The sequence below is a fragment of the Fonticula alba genome (assembly GCF_000388065.1).
Source record: "Fonticula alba strain ATCC 38817 unplaced genomic scaffold supercont2.17, whole genome shotgun sequence".
Lineage (NCBI taxonomy): Eukaryota > Rotosphaerida > Fonticulaceae > Fonticula > Fonticula alba.
Window position 1 is genome coordinate 66,087 of NW_009242987.1, and position 16,669 is coordinate 82,755.

Genomic DNA, 16,669 nt, shown 5'->3' on the forward strand with positions numbered 1-16,669 from the left:
CTGCCGCGAGGAGGGGGCCGTCGACCGACCGGACGAGCTGCCGGTGGTGGCGAAGGGATTGGCCGCCGCGGCGCCGGCACCGCTCGGGGGCGCTGGCGAGCCAACGCCCCCGGGCGCCGGGCCCCCGCCGCGCTCGGCCATGATCACCTCCAGCTTGGTCATCTTGGCGGTGGAGTCCTGCAGGCGGGAGCGGAGCTGCTTGTTTTCCGACAGGACCTTCCGCAGGAGGTGCCGCTGGGACTCCAGCTCGAAGGCCGCGTCGGCCTGGCGAACCTGTGGCCACATTTCGCCGGGGACCCGCCCATGTGGTGGCACCCGCGCCCGAGAAGCGTCAGACAAGGAAGCGCGAGGATGGTGTGGACCGGCCCGGGCTCGCTCTCACTTTCTGGTGAACATTGACCAGGGCGCAGGGAGAGGCGAGAGGCGAGAGGCGAGAGGCGAGAGGCGAGAGGCGAGAGGCGAGAGGCGAGAGGCGGGACGCAAGGGGGGGAGAACACGGAAAGAAGCGGGCAGGAGAGCCAGACAAGGAGCAAGAGCCGAAAGGCGGAAGGGAAGAAGCACAAACGCACCCGGGTCTTGGCCAGCTCCTTCTCCACCTGGAAGAGGTCCGTCTCCAGGATGATCATCTGCTCCTGGTACTTGAGGCGCGCCTCGGCATAGAGAGTGCGCAGCTGGTCGGCCGACATCTGGTCCGTGGCCACGTCGTACTTCTCGGCCAGCAGCTGATGCGGCGCCGGGGGCAGGGACTGGGCCGAGAAGGGGGACCGAGTGCTGGAGCGCCGGCAAAGGGGGGGGGGGGGGGGCAGGGCCCGGGGGAGGGTTAGCATGGGAGGGAGGACGCGGCGGGAAAGAAAAGCCAGGGGGAGGACGCACAGCGATCCGCCGCCGCCGCCGCCGCCGCCGCTGCTGTTCTGATTGAAAGTGGCCAGCGAGCCCATGTGCGAGGAGTGGTCATCATCCGAATCGAAGCCATGGTCCACATGGTGGATGGACGACACGTCGGACATCGAGTCGAAGGCCGAGATGCTGCGAGGCCGGTGAAGGTGCGGGCAGGGGTGCGGGGGTGAGCAAGGACCCGGGCAGGGGTGCCAACATGGGGGCGTGAGCGGGAACAAGGGCATGGGTGCAGGCGCGAGGCCATGCGTCAGCGCCCTATGGCGCCACAGCGAGTGACCGGTGCAACGCCCAAGAGAAGGGGGGGGGGGGGGAAGGAGCAAAAACAACACGGCCACCAACATCCGGGCGACATGGCCCACAAGACCGACGCACCTGTCCCCCTCGGCAATGGCCTCGCAGCCGATGGTGACACCGACAATGGCCCGGTGGATCTCCGCCGCCAGGCCACTCTTGCCCTTCTGCGCGGCCGCCTCCTCGGCGTGCGTCGTCAGGGCCAGGGTGACGTGGGTGTACTGCGGCGTCTTGGAAGCATACTCCGCCAGGTTGAGGTGCGTCTGTGCCAGGAGTCGGCCGGCCTTGTCCCCGCGAGCCTGTGCTCGCACGCGGCCGGGCACACCAGCACAAGGCGAAGGACCGAGGGGGGGGGCGCCAGTTAGCCACCCGGGGGGAGGAGGCAGGAGAAAAAAAAACAAGCAGGCGCCATCCAATCCACACACACACACACGCACCTCACACAGGCGGATGGCATAGTCTTTCACCTCGTAGAGGGCTGACCCGGCCTCCTTGTACAGGGTGGACACCATGACCAGCGGCTGGTCCCAAGTGACACGCATGTTCCCCGGCGACATGGGGGCATGCACGGCCGAGGCATCGGTCGTCGCCTGCCGGCCGCTGCGCGACCATTGGATCACCAGCGGCGGGGGGGTCCTATATGGGTGGGCCCCGGGCAGTGGGCCAACGACGGGAGGATGAACAAGTGGCACAGGCGACAGGGGTCAGTGGGCCGGCATCCCGACAGTCCCCCAAACAAACAACCCACGAGAGCAGGCTCGCGGCTGACGCACCAGCCGCTCTGGAACTGCAAGTCCGCATACTGGACCGTGAGGGAGAACTTGTACTTCTCGGCCTTCTTGCCGATGCGACGGGCGCGACGCCTAAGCATCGTACACGGGCCCTGTGGGGGAGATGAGGCACAGAGGAGGCCTGGGAGGGGGGGGGGGGGGGGAATAAGAGGAAGGGCGAGAGGGACAGGGGGGGGAGGCGTAAGGGGGAGCCGGAGCGGGATGCCAGGCGGCCATGGCGCTGCGTCTCCGGCAGCAGCCGAAAAAACACCCCCCGCCTCCCGGAGCGTGAAAGGACGCCGAGGAAGCCGAAGATCGGCGCCTTCCCCGGCGGGAGGAGGGGCCCCTGTGGACGAAGCGCCATCCGGGGGACGAGTCGTCGCGCCGGGCCGAGACAACGCCCGGGAAAGGAGGCCGTCGGGGGCCAGGCCCCTGGAACGGCGGGCTCCCCCGGTGGGGTTCCCGCAGGCCTGCCCCCTCGCTCCGCCTGCCCCCCGCCAATAGAGCGGGCGATCCGAGCCAAATGCAGCGACTGCGCGCGCGCGCGCACCTCGGACCCCGGGGCCGAGCAGCGCCCGGCCGCTTGGGCGGGAGATATGGGCGGCGGACGCTAGGCCCCAGGGAACCTGGCCCCGCGGCGCGGCCCCGCGCGCATTTCCCCCTTCTCCGTCAGAAGACACCCCACCCGGGCGAAAGAAGCGGGCACGCAGCACCCCCCATCGCTTGGGAGCACGGATCCCGCGCCCAAGCACACTCGAAGGCACAGGCACAGACACAGGCACACCGCCGCCGCCGCCGCCAGCCATGGAAGAACACGGCGCGCGACAAGGAATGGCCCCGCTCGGGCGAGGCCGGCAGGGGGCTCGGTCCCGGCGCTGCCACTGCTTTTTCCCCTCCGGCGAGGGGCGCCCCCCGGCCGGAGCCAGGGTCCATGCCGGAAATGTACGTCTTTTCGCACGTGACCCGCGCTCTGCGAAGGAATTTTCATGACTCGTTCGCGGCCCGCGCCAACACGCGCGCCCCCCCCCCCCCCCCCCCGGCTGCCCCCTCGGCCGGGGAGCCGGCGCCGGCCCGGGCCGCGCGTCTGCACCCCCCCCACAAACCCCCCCCCCCCGGCGGGGGGCGCCCCCCCCCCGGGCCAGGGTCCATGCCGGAAATGTACGTCTTTTCGCACGTGACCCGCGCTCTGCGAAGGAATTTTCATGACTCGTTCGCGGCCCGCGCCAACACGCGCGCCCCCCCCCCCCCCCCCCCGGCTGCCCCCTCGGCCGGGGAGCCGGCGCCGGCCCGGGTGCGGCGATTGGAACGCCCCGGAAGAAGGCCCTCGCCCGGGCGATTGCTTGCGTGGCCGGCCCCACCAAGGGCCAGCCTGGGCCCCGCCCGCGCAGGCCAGCGGCAGCGCATCTTCCCGGCTGGCCACTGGCGCAGGAGGGGGGGGGGGGGCCTTTTTGAGTGGCCGCGCGCGCCTCCGCGGGTCCCTGCCGCCGCACCATCCCACTCCTCCCGCCCTTCCTCCTCCCCCCTTTTTCCCCCACCCCCCCCTCTGCTCCGCGCGCGAGAAAGAAAAAGCCCACCATGTCCACCATCCAGACCTCCGACAAGACGACGGAGCAGGCCCCCGTCCTGCCGCAGGTCCCCGGCGCCGTTGTCGCCAAGCTGGTCATGTTCAGCATCGCCATGCTTGCCCTGCCGCTGATCACCTACTTCGTCAGCACCAACGTCTTCAAGTGTGCGTCCGCCTCATGCATCCCACGCAGGCTCTCGGGGTCCTACCCACCGGCACGCGCACGCACGCACGCACACTCACACACGCACGCACGCACGCACACGCACGCACGCACGCACGCACGCACGCACGCACGCACGCACACTCGCACACTCGCACGCACCTCTCCCCCAGTTGGCACCTATTGGGCGGCTGGCTTCACCGTGGCCATGGTTCACCTGGTCCTCTTCGCGTACATCGTGGTGGCCGTCATCGAGGACCGTTCCACCGCCGAGGATGTTGCCCGGCACAAGAAGTCCCTGGCCAATGCCGCGGCCGCCGCCACCGGGGAGGACGACGACGAGAGCACCACGCAGGTGGTCTCCAAGTCGTCGGGCGGTGCCTCCAAGCGCCGCTCGAACAAGTGAGCCCTGGCCATGGGGCCGGCGCGCACGCATGACCACGCCCCCGCCCCATCTGCCGCGTCCACGCACACCCGCACCCGCACCCGCACGGCAGCATGCAATACAAATAGACTTGTCCCCTCCCCCTCTGTCTTCCGCATGATGGCGCTCCCGGTGGCTGGCATTTATATTGTCCCCGGCACTTGCCCCCACCATCGGGCGCGAGGGCCGTGACACGCGCGCACATGCGCACATCTCGGATGCATCACCAGGCCTGCTCCCCCTCCTGGGACACGGGAGTGTACCAGTCGGGCAGGTCAGACGAGACATCCAGCGCGTAACTTCGATCCAGGAGCCGCATGATGCCCAGGCGGTTAGAGACATCGCACATCCATGCAGCATGAAGGCCAAACAGAGAGAGAGAGAGAGAGAGAGAGAGAGAGAGTGCGCGCCCATGTGGGGGAGCCAGAGGAAGCGGGCGGGAGGAGGCAGATGAAAGAACGAAGGAACACGCACTCGACGAAGATCTCCTCATCCTGCAGGTCACGCGTGGCCACATACGCCACGGTCGGGATGGTGGGGTTGGTGAAGAGATTGGCCGAGATTTCTTGCCCGCCCGGGGGCCGGTTGTGGCGATCGCGGAACTTGCTGCGAAGCAGGAGCGACCGCAGGTAAAGGTCCTCCACGATCATGAAGATGTCATTGTGCGGCGAGCTGAGGAAGCGCGAGGGGATGTGCTGCAGCCAGGTGCCCGGCGGCAGGGCGAAGATGTCCTGGAAAGACCGGACCACGGCCTCCATCGGCACGCCGGCCGGCGGCGGGGTCAACAGCGTCCGGATCGTGGCCTCATTGGCGCCCGTCCGCCGTAGGGGGACATTCACCGTGAAGGGCGCCACCGAGGGGCCGCCAGGGGCCCCGGCCGGCGGGTGATTCAGGAAATGCCCGAACCCCAGCGGCGTGGCCGGGATATTCTGCGGCGCATATACCCCATCCAGATGGGGGAAGTGATTGGTTGCCAGCAGGCCCCCATCGTAGCTGACATCCTCCGGCTTGCGCGGGCCCCCGCGCAGGGCCTGGCCCGCCCGGCGGAAGAGCCCGAAGATATAGTCATTGACCGGGTCGATGCCGGGGGCGCTGTGCTCCATGGCGCTGGCCACCGCCGCCGGGTGCTGGCCATTCTCCAGCCCCAGCGGCGTGAAGGCCCGCGAGGGGAAGTACCCGGAGGCCTCGATGACCAGCGAGTCGGCCCGGGCCAATTTGCAATGCGGGTCCATCAGAGGCCGCATGGTTTGTAGGGTTCGGAAGAGGGACGGCGTGAACTGTGGCCGCATCGGCCGGGGGGGGGAGAGAGAGAGAGAGGTCAGTGGCGACCAGCAGGTGGGGCGAGGGGGCGATCCAAGCACAAACCCGCCGGGATGCCCCCGTGTGGCAATGAAGTGGCAGGGGAAGGATCATCAGAAAGAAGAAGGAGGGCCGGGGGCAAGGCAAAGGCCAGGCGCACCACAATGCCCGGATGCAGGGTGACCACCGATCCGGCCGGGGCGAAGCCCCGCACAAAGACGCCGGTCCCATGGACCGGCGAGTGGTCCAGCTCCACGGTAAAGCCCCCGGGGAAATGTGCCACATGGTCGGCGGCCGCCTGCTCCGAGGTCAGCGTGTCCTGGTGGCGGATGAAGCGCGCAAGTTGCTCCAGGACCACGCGCTGCGCGTGCATCTGCATCATGAAGGCCGGCAGGTCCGGACTCGCCGGGGGAGGGTCCCCGGAGGCGGGGCCAGGCGCGGGATCCGCCGCGCCGCCCATCAGATGCTCGCGCTCGTAGGCGCCCAGCAGCCTGGACATCGGCCCCAGCGAGGGATACCCGCTGAGGAAGGACCGCCGCGAGTGCTGCACAACCGACAAGAGGATTGAAGTCATCCCGAGGAAAAGAGGGGAGGAAAAGGGAGGAGGGGAGAGGGAGCGGTGACGGATCGCCCGGTCCCGGACACGTTCCACCCACGGCGCGGTCTCTTGGGGGGGGGCATGCCGGTCGGCCGAGTGCCAACGAATCGGCGCCATGTGCGACGCCGCGATCTGCCGGCCCACGCCCGGGCCAGGGGGGGGGCGCGGGCTGAAAAGGCATCGGGGCCGGCGGGCACCATCGCCGCCCCTGCCATCTCGTGTGAACCACTCGCCCCCCCCCCTCTCTCTCTCTCTACCCCTCGCCCCACCCTTTCCGCCCCGCACCGGTCGTGGAGGAGCCCCACACCATGGTCGCCGATGTGCTGATCGGCATCCCGTATGAGCGGGTCGCCGGTGTCCCCAAGTACCAGGCCGACCCGGCCAAGCGTCAGCCGCTCCCGCGCCGTCTCCTCGCGCGCCTGGCACAGGCGCACCACACGCGCATTGGCGGGCCGCCGGTACGCACACATGAGTGTGTCTGCCCGCCTGGCCTGCCAGATCGGCGGCCTTCCCGGCGCCTGTATGCCACATGCTCTGACCCCCCCTCTCTCTCTCTCTCTCTCTCTCCCTCCCTCGTCCGCTCCCCGCGCCCGGATGGCCGTGTCGCCCAGCTCTTCTTGCAGAAGGCCCTCGCTCCGACGCTCGACCAGCTGGCCTGCCCGCTGTGCACCGCCACCATGACCTTCCTGCTGCAGGGTGCGCAATCATCCACGTTGCCCGTGCCACCTCCCTGTCTCGGATTCATGCGCTCCCTCTCGCCCTCCTCGGTGGCCTGACATGGATGTGGTCCTCCCCCGGGCAGTGTACTCGCCGATCGATGACGAGCACCACCGCCTGCTCCATGTGTTCGCGTGCCTGGGTGCCGGTTGCCAGAAGGCCGCCTCGCCCGGTGCCTGGCGGGTTTTCCGTTCGCAGATCCCGCTCGCCGACTTCCGGCTCCCGGCTGAAGCGACCCCGACGCCCCTGGCCGCCAAGCCCCGTGCGGCGCCCCTCTTTGCGATGGACGACGACTGGGGCGTCGGCGACAAGGATGCCTGGGGCGCTGCCGGCGACACTGGCTCCCCTGGCGCCGCCGACAAGGACGCCTGGGGCGTCGGTGACACGGATGCCTGGGGCACTGCCGGCAACAAGGATGCTTGGGGTGGTAGCAATGACGCCGCCCCTGCCCCCACCAACAACAAGAATGCCTGGGCCACAGACAACAGCAAGGTCACCGGCTGGCCGGCGGGAGCCGCGGCCAGTCTGGCACCCGGCGCGTCGGGCCTCGAGGCCTTCGTGTCGCTGGACCACCCATACGTCACCCAGTGCCACATCCTCGACGGGGTCGCCGAGCAGCAGACCGGCCTCCTGGACAGCTCGGATGATGAGGCCGACGCACTTCCCCCCGGCCGTGCCCTGGGGAGCTTGACCAAGCACGAGCAGGAGCTCCTGCGTCAGTATGAGGCGGAGCACGGCTCCATCGACAAGCTCCTGGCCTCGGTGGAGAAGAAGGCTGCCAAGAGTGCGGCCGCCGCCACCGCCGCCGCCGCCGCAGCCCCGCCGGGGCCCGACACCGCCGGCGACGAGAAGGGCTCGATCACCGAGGCCCAGGCCTCCTGGGTCGGTGAGCAATATGAGGTCCAATCCTTCCGCGGGGTGGATGACTCTCTGGTCCGGTTCCAGGCCGCGGTGGCCGCCTACCCCGGGCAGTCGATCCGGTGCGTGGCCCGGCTCCATGATCGCCTGCGCGCCTCGCCTTTCTCCTTTGTCCTCTCCTCTTCTCCATCCTCCTTTCCCCACCTTTCCTCCCCTTTCGCGTGTCCCTCCCCTCGCGCTCACACATGTCCCTGGCCCCCGGTCTCCTTCTCCCTCCCGCACGCAGCTACTCCAACGGCATTGACGGCCGGCCACTGGCCTTCTCCGACGATCCGGCCCTGTCACCGGCCTCCGGCAGCGAGCAGTCCCCCCGGTGTGCCAACTGCGGCGGTGTGTCGGTCTTCGAAGTGCAGCTCATGCCGGCCCTCATCAGCCAGCTGGACCTGTGTGGCAATCGCCTGCTCACGCCCACCGACGCGGCAGCCGCGCAACAGGCAGCTGCTGCGCCTGGCCAGGCCCCTGGGGGGCCGCTGCCTGCCGCCTTGGCCGAGGCGCTGGGCATTGCGACCACCTCTTCCGGGGGCGGGGCCCCGGCGCGCCCCAAGCAGCAACAGCAGCAGCAGCAGCAGCAGCTCCTGGACTTTGGCACGGTGTTGGTTTACAGCTGCCTCGACAACTGCGATCCCTCCCTGACGCACGACATGCCGACCCACTCGCTCGCAGGGCCGGCGGTGCTGGTGCACCCGGACCTGTACTAGGGGGCCTGGGTCTGCTGTGTCTACACATGTGATCTCTCCGTCGCGTGATCCCCTCCCGGGGTTGCAGGGTTGAGGGCGAACGGTGGCGAGCGCGCGCGCGCGCGCGCGGGACGGGCGGGGGGGGGGACGGGCAGGAACCGAGGCAGAGACAGGGAGAGGGAGAGAGGGCGAAGCCTGGGCATGACCAACCGCCGGGAGACAGACAAGAGAGGGATGGGGGGGGGGGGGGCCGCCGACGGCATGGCGTAGCCTGCCTGGAGGGGGGGCAGGCTCGTCTCCAAGGCCGCGCGTGCCGACACGCCACGCCGGGCCGAGGGTGACTCGCCCGACCGGGGGCCGCCTTGACCGGCCACCGGGCGAGGAGGGCAGCAGGGGGGGGGGAAAGGCACGTTGCCCGTTGGGTGATTAAGTGCGCACATGCAGGTGCGTGTGTGTGTGTGTGTGTGTGTGTGTGCGTGTGCGCGTGCGCGTGCGCGGAGGGCTGCGGGGTGCCCGCACTGGCTCTTTGTTTATTTCCCGACGATGCATCGAGGGGGGAGGAGGGTGAAGACCGGCCGGTGCCGGGCACGGCGCGGAAGACCCACCAGAGGCAGGACCGGCGGGAGGGGGTGGGGGCGTGCCGCGGCGGCGGCGTGCGGGCAGGGAGAGCACGGCCCGGGAGACATGGAGAGGCCTGCGAAGGCCGGGTGCATCCGTCTCGACCTGGGTTTGACCCCCATTCGGCACCGGCCGGGGGGGGGGCCGGCGGACACGGCCCCTTACGCCTGCTCCCGCGGCTGGTCCGCCTTCTGTCCCGGGGGAGACCGGCGTCGCTGGCGGCGCCGTCCCACTGCCCCCCCCCCCCCCGGGCGCAGCCTTGTTCCCCTCCGGCGCCTGTGTGCGCGCGCACGTCGGCACCGGCAGCCGGCCGGTGTTGCCGATGATAGACCGGCCGGCAACGCCAGGGGCGCGCCGGTGCAATATAAATCCCAATATTATATATCACCCAATCTCCCGAGCCAGGGAAGGCTCCCCGGGGCCGTGTGCAAAAAAAGAACCCGGCCTGTCCTCCCGGGGCAGGAGCCCGGCACTTCACCTTTCCTTGGCAGACGCCGGCCCCCTGGCTGTTGTCTCCTCCGGGGCCGGGGGGGGGGGGGGGCCGGCTGCGGCAGACGCCAGCACCCTCCTCCCCCGGCGGCCTTCGCCAGCCACCTCCCCCCGGCCGGGCTCTCGGCCTGGTGATCAGGCCGAGGGGCCGAAGCGAGGAATGCCCTCCGGCGAGGGGCGCCCCCGCCCCTCGGGTGCCGGCCGGGGGGCTCCCGGTAAGTTGTGTATGCGAGGCGGACCGGCCCCCCTCGGCCAGCCCGGCCCTTCGCCCATACTCCTTCCGGCCGGCCTCCATCCCATCCCCCCCTCGCGGAGCATTCCTGCGGCCTGGTGAACCGCCGCCGGCCGGGCGCGGGGGGGGGGGAGGGGCGCTGGGAGACGGTTTTTTCTCCCCCCTCCCCCCTCGCCCGCCTTGTCCCGGCCATGGCCGTTGGGCGACCCCGCCCCCCGCCTAGCCGGACCCATAAAGGCCCACCCCCAGGGCCCGCCGACCGGCGCCGGTCTTGTCCTGCGTCCGGGCCCGCTGCTGAAAAAAGTCAGGGGCTCGCTCGTCCCCCCCCCCCCCTCGCGGTGTGTGCTGGGCCGCCCACTGCGGCGGCCGGCGCGCAATGCCTGGCCCGGGGGAGGAGGCGTGAGGGCCCCGGGGCGGCCGGGGCTGCGGTCGAGTTGAGGAGGAGGCCCCCCCCACCCGCCCGGGCGCGCCCCTCGCGCGCACACGCGCGGCGTGCATCGGGGGGCGGCTGAGAGGCGTGCTTCGCTCGCCCATGGAGCGCGGATCTGAGACCGGGGGGATCTCGCCCGTGTTCCAGCAGCCCGACCCCGGGGAGTCGCTGCCCCTTTTGGCACGCGGACGCGGCTCCGCCCCCGTCCCCCCCCCCCCCCCCCCACAAGCCGCAGAGGGCGCACACATCCCCGCATCCGGCGCGCGACCTCCGGGGGGCGTGCCGGGGAGGGGGTCCTGGGCCTTCTCCGTCGCCGGAGTTTCCCGCGCACCCCCTCCCACGACCTCTCTCTCTCTCTCTCTCTCTCTCTCTCTCTCTCTCTTGCAGCGACACATAAACCCCCAGGTGCGCGCGCTTGCACACATACACACGTACACGCCCGGGCATCCACGTCCCGGCATGCTCACCCGGCCAGCGTGATTGTCCCCGCCCCCCCCCCCGCCGCCAGGCGGCAGTAAGACCGCACCCGGGGACCAGGTCGCATCCGCGCGGCCGCCGGGCAATGCCCCGGCCAAAGGCTTCGCTGCCCCTTTTTGTGGCGGCCTCGCGCGAGCCCACGCCGCTCGCCCCGGCAGGCCCCCCTCCATGGCAGGATCCCCCCCCCCCTCCCCCCCGTCTTTCTCTCCCCCACCCGATTGCCCCTTTCCCCCCGATTGCCCTTCAACTCCCCTCCGCCCCCCTCCCCGGCTCGCCCTTTTCCCATTGGTACGACCATGTTCCGGCCCCTTGCTCCCTCCCACACCCCGCCGCGCCTCCAACTCACCCCCCTTCCCCCCCCGGCCCCGCCAGCCTCCATCCGGCTAAAAAGAGCGAGAGCAACCCCTTCACAACGCACGCACGCGCGCACGCACGCACACCCTCGCGCCACCTGCCGCCATGTCCCTGAGCCGCTTTGTCGGGGGCTCGGCAGCCGGCCGGCTGCCCGCCCTGCTGCTGGCCCTGCTGCTGGCCCTCCTCTGTCAGGCGGCCGCCGCCGGCTCTGCCGCCCGGCCGGCCAATGACCCCTCGCCCATGGCCGCCGACGAGCTGGACACCCTCGACCAGCACTCCTCGCACGGCTGGTCCCCCTCCTTCGCCGGTGCCATCGGGTCGGCCCTCCTGTCGGAGTGCCACAAGTCCTGCGGGTCCTGCAATGGCGGCGTTTGCGTCTGCTCCTCGGGCTACGTGCTCCAGGGCGGCGCCTGCGTGCCGACCTGCCATCCCAACATCCCCTTCTCCGACCCGACCACCAGCGCGTGCACCGGTTGCTCCAAGTTCTGCCTTGACTGCACCGCGCCGGATCAGTGCACCCAGTGCCTGCCGGGCTTCTTCCTGGAGACCCCCATCAACTCCACGGCCAAGGTGTGCTCCAAGTGCGACAGCTCCTGCAAGACCTGCACCGATCACACCCGGTGTGACACCTGCGACGCCGGCATGTACCTGCATCAGGACTTCTGCGTGGCCTACTGCCCCCCGGGCTACTTCCCGGATCCCACCAACACCACTTGCCTGACGTGCGTCGGGGTGTCGTCCGGCAGTTGCACCGCCTGCGAGCGCGGCTACTTCCTGGACAACGGCGTGTGCAAGCCCTGCCAGGCCAATTGCGGCATGTGCTTCGTGGCCGATGTCTGCTTCCAATGCAAGGAGGGCTTCCTCCTGAGCCACGATCTCCAATGTGTCTCCTCCTGCTCGCCGGGCTTCCACCCCTTCACCAGCGATCGCTTCAAGTATTGCAAGCACTGCCCGGCCGCCTGCCGGGAGTGCGACATTGTGGACGACTGCCCGGGCGGCGGCGGCGGCAGTGGCACGGCCTGCCCCCAGAAGGTCATGTGCACGGCCTGCCACATGGGCAGCCCCCTGCCGGATGGCACCTGCGAGGACCAGGTTTCCTCGCTCCCCAACTGCAATCGCCAGGTGACCATCGCCGGGGAGGGCCGCTGTGTCAAGTGCACCTCCTCGCACTTGCTCGACTACAGCACCTACCAGTGTGCCCTGCCGAGTCTCATTTCCGAATCCGGCCTCCCGTGTCACTCCTCCTGCCACGAATGCTCGGTCCACCACTCGCCGGCTGCCTGTGCCTTCTGCCATCCGGGCCATCGCCTGTTGAGCAAGTCCCAAACGGACCCGGGCCAGTGCATTCCCATCCCCTCCGGGTCTTCCTCGATCGACATCGCCAGCAATGGCGGCTGCCCGGTCGGCTCGGCCTTGATGGTGGACTTCTGCCAGCTGTGCAGCAATTGCCCATCCTGCATTTCCGATGACCTTGAGCCCCCCTGCACGTCGTGCTTCCAGGATGCCGTGCTGTCGCCTTTCGATCCGGTTTCCGGCTCCGGCGGCAGTTGCGATGTGCCCCCCTCCAACTCCTCCTCCATCAGCATCATCGGCAAGCCCGGCATCCCCGGTGGCATTGTCATCAACTCCAGCATCACCATCCCCGGGGTCCTCCGGTGCGATCCCTCCTGCCAGTCGTGCTCCGGCCGGCCGTCATCCTGTGTCCTCTGCCAGTCGGGCTATGCCTCGCTCAAGGACTCCCACCAGTGCATCAACACCTTCGATGCCCCGACCCCGGAGGGCTTGAGCTACTTCCGGCTGGGCAATGATGCCTACCCGTGTGATCGGTCCTGCAACACCTGCTCCGGGCCCCAGGCCGGGGAGTGCATCTCCTGCGACACCACCTCCACCATTGCCCTGAATGTCCTGTCGCGCGGGCACATTTGCCTGGTCAAGGACCCGCAGGATGTCACCCAGTCGTGCCCCTTCCGGTTCTTCTACGATGCCGATGCGTCTGCCGGTGGCAGCGGCACCGGGCCCAACTACTGTGTCGAGTGCCCGCACAATTGCGATGTCTGCTCCGCCGTCGGCAAGTGCGACATCTGCACCCCGGGCACCTACTCCAGTGGGGACATTTGCTACACCACCTGCCCGACCAGCCACTACACCGACGACGTGAACTTCACCTGTGGGCCCTGCCCCAAGAACTGCTCGGCCTGTACCTACGACCATGGCAGCGGGGCCGGCCTGCTGGAGGCCTCGGGCTCTTCGCTTTCCGGCTCGGCCTCCATCTCCGGGTCCGGGTCCATTTCCGGGTCCATTTCCGGGTCCCTTTCCGGGTCCGGGTCCGGGTCCATGCCGGGCTCCGGGCCCGGGTCCGGCTCCGGGTCCGGCTCCCAGCCCGCCGACGATCCGAACATCATTTGCACCGCCTGCACGCCCTCCTCCTTCTTCCACCAAAACCGCTGTGTGGCCTCCTGCCCGGATGGGTTCTTCGGTGCCCCGGGCCGCGCGTGCGAGCCCTGCTCCAGCAGCTGCCTGCGGTGCACCACCTCCGCGGACAATTGCACCGCCTGTCCGGCCGGCCAGGTCATCTTCGAGGGCAAGTGCATGGACTCCTGCCCCTCCGGCAGTGTCCTGGGGGTGGACAACCGCTGTGTCAACTGCGCCGAGGGCTGTCTCACCTGCATCGACAGCCAGTCCACCGGGTGCACCTCCTGCAAGCCGAACTACTACCGCTTTAAGGCCGGTGTTGTGCCCGGGGCGGGTGCCTGCCGGGAGACCTGCTCCGGCGCGTACTATCCCTCCCACCCGGCCGGCGGGTCGCAGTCTTCCAGCGGCGGCTCCCAGCCCTCCAGCGGTTCTCAGTCGTCTAGCGGTTCTCCCATTTACAACCCGCCCTTGTCCATGGATGCCTTTGCCTCTAGCTCGGCCTCCGCCTCTGGCTCGGCCCCCGCCTCTGGCTCGGCTCCTGCTTCCGGCTCGGCTCCTGCTTCCGGCTCGGCTCCTGCTTCCGGCTCGGCTCCTGCTTCCGGCTCGGCCCCCGCCTCTGGCTCGACTTCTACCTCTGGCTCGGCCCCTGCGTCTGGCTCGACTTCTACCTCTGGCTCGGCCCCTGCCTCTGGTTCCAGCAGTGGCAGTGACGGGCCGCCCTTCTACCTTGATAAGGATCCGATCTACCCCACCTGCCTGAAGTGCCACTCCCTGTGTTCCAGCTGCACCGGTCCCGAGCTGTCCGATTGCAATGGAAATTGCATCCGGTATATCCATGATGACATTTGCGTCAGCGAATGCCCGCCCGGCTTCGTGCCCGAGGATAAGGTTTGCCTCCGTACGTCTCCTTTCCTCTCCGGCCCTTTTTCCTCCCAACTCTTTCTCCCTCGGACCCCCCCCCCCTCCCGCCCGGGGGATCGCCATCGATGTGTCTGACACGCTCCCGCCTGTCCTTTCCCCTCTCCCTGCCTCCGTGCCCGGCCTTCGGTCTTCCTCCTCCCGGCACAGCTGCCAGCAAGTCCTCCAAGCGCATCGGCATCATCGTCGGTGTGGTTGTCGGCCTGGCCCTTCTGCTGCTGGTGGCTCTGGCCATTCTGCTGATCTACCTCCGGCGCCGTCGTGACAAGCAGGTCAAGGAGTACGAGGCCGAGATGCAGCGCCGCAACCATGAGATCAACACCGAGGCCACCATGGCCCTCCTGCGCAAGGCCCGCGAGAAGCGCGACGACGACCAGGAGGCCACCATCATCAACACGATCCTGGAGCTCTCCATCCCCGGTTCGCTGGAGCTCAACTTCGAGAGCGACATCCGTATCGACGAGCTGCTCGGCTCCGGTGGTCAGGCCAATGTGTTCAGTGCTGATATGCTCAATCTCTCCATCAAGGAGTCTCACGGTGTGGATCGCGTTGCCTTCAAGGCCATCACTCGTATGTGTCCACCTGTGTCGATCATTTCTCCTCTCCTCTTCTTTTTCTCTCTCTTTTTCTTTTCTCTCTCTCTCTCTCTCTTTTTCTTTTCTCTCTCTCTCTCTCTCTTTTTCTTTTCTCTCTCTTTCTTCTCTCTCTCTCTCTCTCCCTCTCCCCCCTCTCCCCCCTCTCTCCCCCCCTCTCTCCCTCTCCACCTCGCCTGATGGCTTGTGTTCACTGACATCCCCCCTCTCTTCAGTCCCCAACCCGGAGACCAACGCCCTCGAGCACCAGCGCGCCATGGACATGTTCTACCAGGAGATTGCCATCATGTGGTCCTTCCAGAATGTGCCCAACATTGCCCTCATCTGCGGCTTCTGCGTCCACCCGACGGCCATTGTCACCAAGCTCTATCAGGGTGATCTGGGCTCGATGATCTCCAGCGGTCGCGAGTTCACCATGCTCCAGGCCCTGGACCTGGCCCTGATGATCGGTGCGTGCCGGCAAGAGACCACCACTCTTCCTGACAGCCCCCCCCCCCTCCATCCACACCACCAGCGTGACTGACCTGCCGATCATCCTCTCTTTCTCTCTCTCTCTCTCTCTCTCTCCCCCCCGCCCGAACGCGCGCACCACAGCCACCGGCCTGAACGCCATCCACCAGAGCAACATCGTGCACTGCGACATCAAGGCCGCCAACGTCTTCATCGAGGTCGATCCCAATGGTCGCATGAACGCGGCCATCGGTGACTTCGGTCTTGCCCGTAACCTCAACAACCTCTCGGTCATCCGGGGTATCGCCGTCAACGGTCTCTCGGCCCGCTACGCCTCGCCCGAGGTGCGTCCCTTCTCTCTCTCTCTCTCTCTCTCTCTCTCTCCTCGCGCCTGTGTTCGGGTTATCTGCCCTCCCCCCTTTTGTCCCCCGGGACTGGTTGCCCTTGTCTGACTCTTTCTCCCCCCCCCCCCCCCCCGGGCGCGGGGCCCTCCCGTGTCACCGTGCAGCTGTTCAACGCCCGTACCAGCGGCAACGTCCTGGACGACATGAGCTCGCGCATGTCCGATGTCTTCGCCTTCTCGGTCATTGTCTGGGAGCTGATCACCCTGCGCGTCCCGTGGCGCGGTGTGGCCATCGACGACATCCAGGAGCGCGTGACCGGCGGCGAGCGCCTCCCTCTGGAGAACGAGGACATCAGCAACCGCTGGCTCAAGACCCCCACCTCCAAGCAGCCGAAGGAGCTGCAGACTCTGATCACGGTGGCTCGCGCCGGCTGGCATCAGAACCCCGCCGATCGCCACACCGCCGAGCAGATGGTCGCCGTCTTGGCCGAGTCTCTCCAGAACTAGTGCGCGTGCACACGCGTCCCCCCCCCCCCTCCTCTCTCTCCCCCTTTCTTTCTCCTCCCCCTCCTGCGGAGTGGCGCTGTTCCTCTGCTCCCCGCATTTCAGATTCCAATATACAGCCCTTGTGTTCATGAGAGCCGCCTGCCATCCCCCACAGCAAGGGAGGGCATGGGCATGTGCATGTGTGGGTGTTGTCAACACGCCACCATAGGAGGATGGAGGGAGGGGCGCCGACGCGCGCGTCACATCGGCGTGATGCGATCCCCCCCCCCCCCCTCCCCCCCTCCGGTGTGCCGCTTGCCCATTTCTGTTCCCCCGCCAGCACATCTGCCACGCAAATGCATGTATATTGTGCGACAAAGGCAAGAGATAATAGTCCACCCTTAATAGGTGTCTCCGGGGGAGGGACAAGGTTCATCCGTGTACCAGGGGGAGATGCGGAGGTGGTGTTCGGGAGGATTGGCCGGTGTGCCCATTTTCCCGGGGCCACAAAAAGCAGGACGAATGCATTGCCCCCCCCCCCCCCCCCCC

At 68.5% G+C, this 16,669-nt stretch overlaps 6 protein-coding genes across 6 annotated transcripts in view; 4 read left to right on the forward strand and 2 right to left on the reverse strand.

Annotated features, from left to right (window-relative positions):
- The window catches only part of H696_06014 (hypothetical protein), a gene marked incomplete at both ends in the record, with an annotated part of 5,363 nt that extends 5,220 nt beyond the window's left edge, over positions 1-143 (forward strand). The window contains one exon of the mRNA XM_009499780.1: positions 56-143. Coding sequence (XP_009498055.1) covers positions 56-143 — 88 coding nt within the window. The remainder of the gene's footprint in view (positions 1-55) is intronic.
- A 15-nt stretch (positions 144-158) lies between these two features.
- Positions 159-2,059, reverse strand: H696_06015 (hypothetical protein; the record flags this gene model as incomplete). Its single annotated transcript, XM_009499781.1, has 7 exons — positions 159-177; positions 212-273; positions 570-771; positions 874-1,026; positions 1,270-1,487; positions 1,626-1,824; positions 1,962-2,059. 7 exons carry the CDS (start codon positions 2,057-2,059, stop codon positions 159-161), a joined length of 951 nt encoding a protein of 316 aa, XP_009498056.1.
- Positions 2,060-3,461: 1,402 nt separating this feature from the next.
- On the forward strand, positions 3,462-4,214 carry H696_06016 (hypothetical protein). Its single transcript, XM_009499782.1, has 2 exons — positions 3,462-3,687; positions 3,859-4,214. The coding sequence occupies exons 1-2, from the start codon at positions 3,534-3,536 to the stop codon at positions 4,089-4,091; spliced, it is 387 nt and encodes a 128-aa protein (XP_009498057.1). The 5' UTR covers positions 3,462-3,533; the 3' UTR covers positions 4,092-4,214.
- A 22-nt stretch (positions 4,215-4,236) lies between these two features.
- Positions 4,237-6,028, reverse strand: H696_06017 (hypothetical protein). Its single transcript, XM_009499783.1, has 3 exons — positions 5,569-6,028; positions 4,584-5,386; positions 4,237-4,408 (listed from the first exon to the last, which is right to left on the reverse strand). The coding sequence occupies exons 1-3, from the start codon at positions 5,980-5,982 to the stop codon at positions 4,333-4,335; spliced, it is 1,293 nt and encodes a 430-aa protein (XP_009498058.1). The 5' UTR covers positions 5,983-6,028; the 3' UTR covers positions 4,237-4,332.
- Positions 6,029-6,237: 209 nt separating this feature from the next.
- Positions 6,238-8,339, forward strand: H696_06018 (hypothetical protein; the record flags this gene model as incomplete). The annotated part of the gene is made up of 4 exons (XM_009499784.1): positions 6,238-6,464; positions 6,618-6,702; positions 6,809-7,703; positions 7,868-8,339. Exons 1-4 carry the CDS (start codon positions 6,315-6,317, stop codon positions 8,337-8,339), a joined length of 1,602 nt encoding a protein of 533 aa, XP_009498059.1. The 5' UTR covers positions 6,238-6,314.
- A 2,684-nt stretch (positions 8,340-11,023) lies between these two features.
- Positions 11,024-16,274, forward strand: H696_06019 (serine/threonine protein kinase; the record flags this gene model as incomplete). The annotated part of the gene is made up of 5 exons (XM_009499785.1): positions 11,024-14,228; positions 14,399-14,818; positions 15,057-15,290; positions 15,436-15,635; positions 15,800-16,274. 5 exons carry the CDS (start codon positions 11,024-11,026, stop codon positions 16,139-16,141), a joined length of 4,401 nt encoding a protein of 1,466 aa, XP_009498060.1. The 3' UTR covers positions 16,142-16,274.
- Between the last annotated feature and the right edge of the window lie 395 nt (positions 16,275-16,669).

Bases quoted from the DNA above. Each gene is read 5' to 3' on its own strand.
- H696_06016 (XM_009499782.1), top strand. From the start codon at position 3,534: ATGTCCACCATCCAGACCTCCGACAAGACGACGGAGCAGGCCCCCGTC. The intron at 3,688-3,858 runs GTGCGTCCGCCT...CCTCTCCCCCAG, and splicing joins CAGCACCAACGTCTTCAAGT to TTGGCACCTATTGGGCGGCT.
- H696_06017 (XM_009499783.1), bottom strand. From the start codon at position 5,982: ATGACTTCAATCCTCTTGTCGGTTGTGCAGCACTCGCGGCGGTCCTTC. The intron at 5,387-5,568 runs GTGCGCCTGGCC...ATGCGGCCACAG, and splicing joins CCCTGCATCCGGGCATTGTG to TTCACGCCGTCCCTCTTCCG. The intron at 4,409-4,583 runs GTGCGTGTTCCT...CCTGGATCGAAG, and splicing joins GATGAGGAGATCTTCGTCGA to TTACGCGCTGGATGTCTCGT.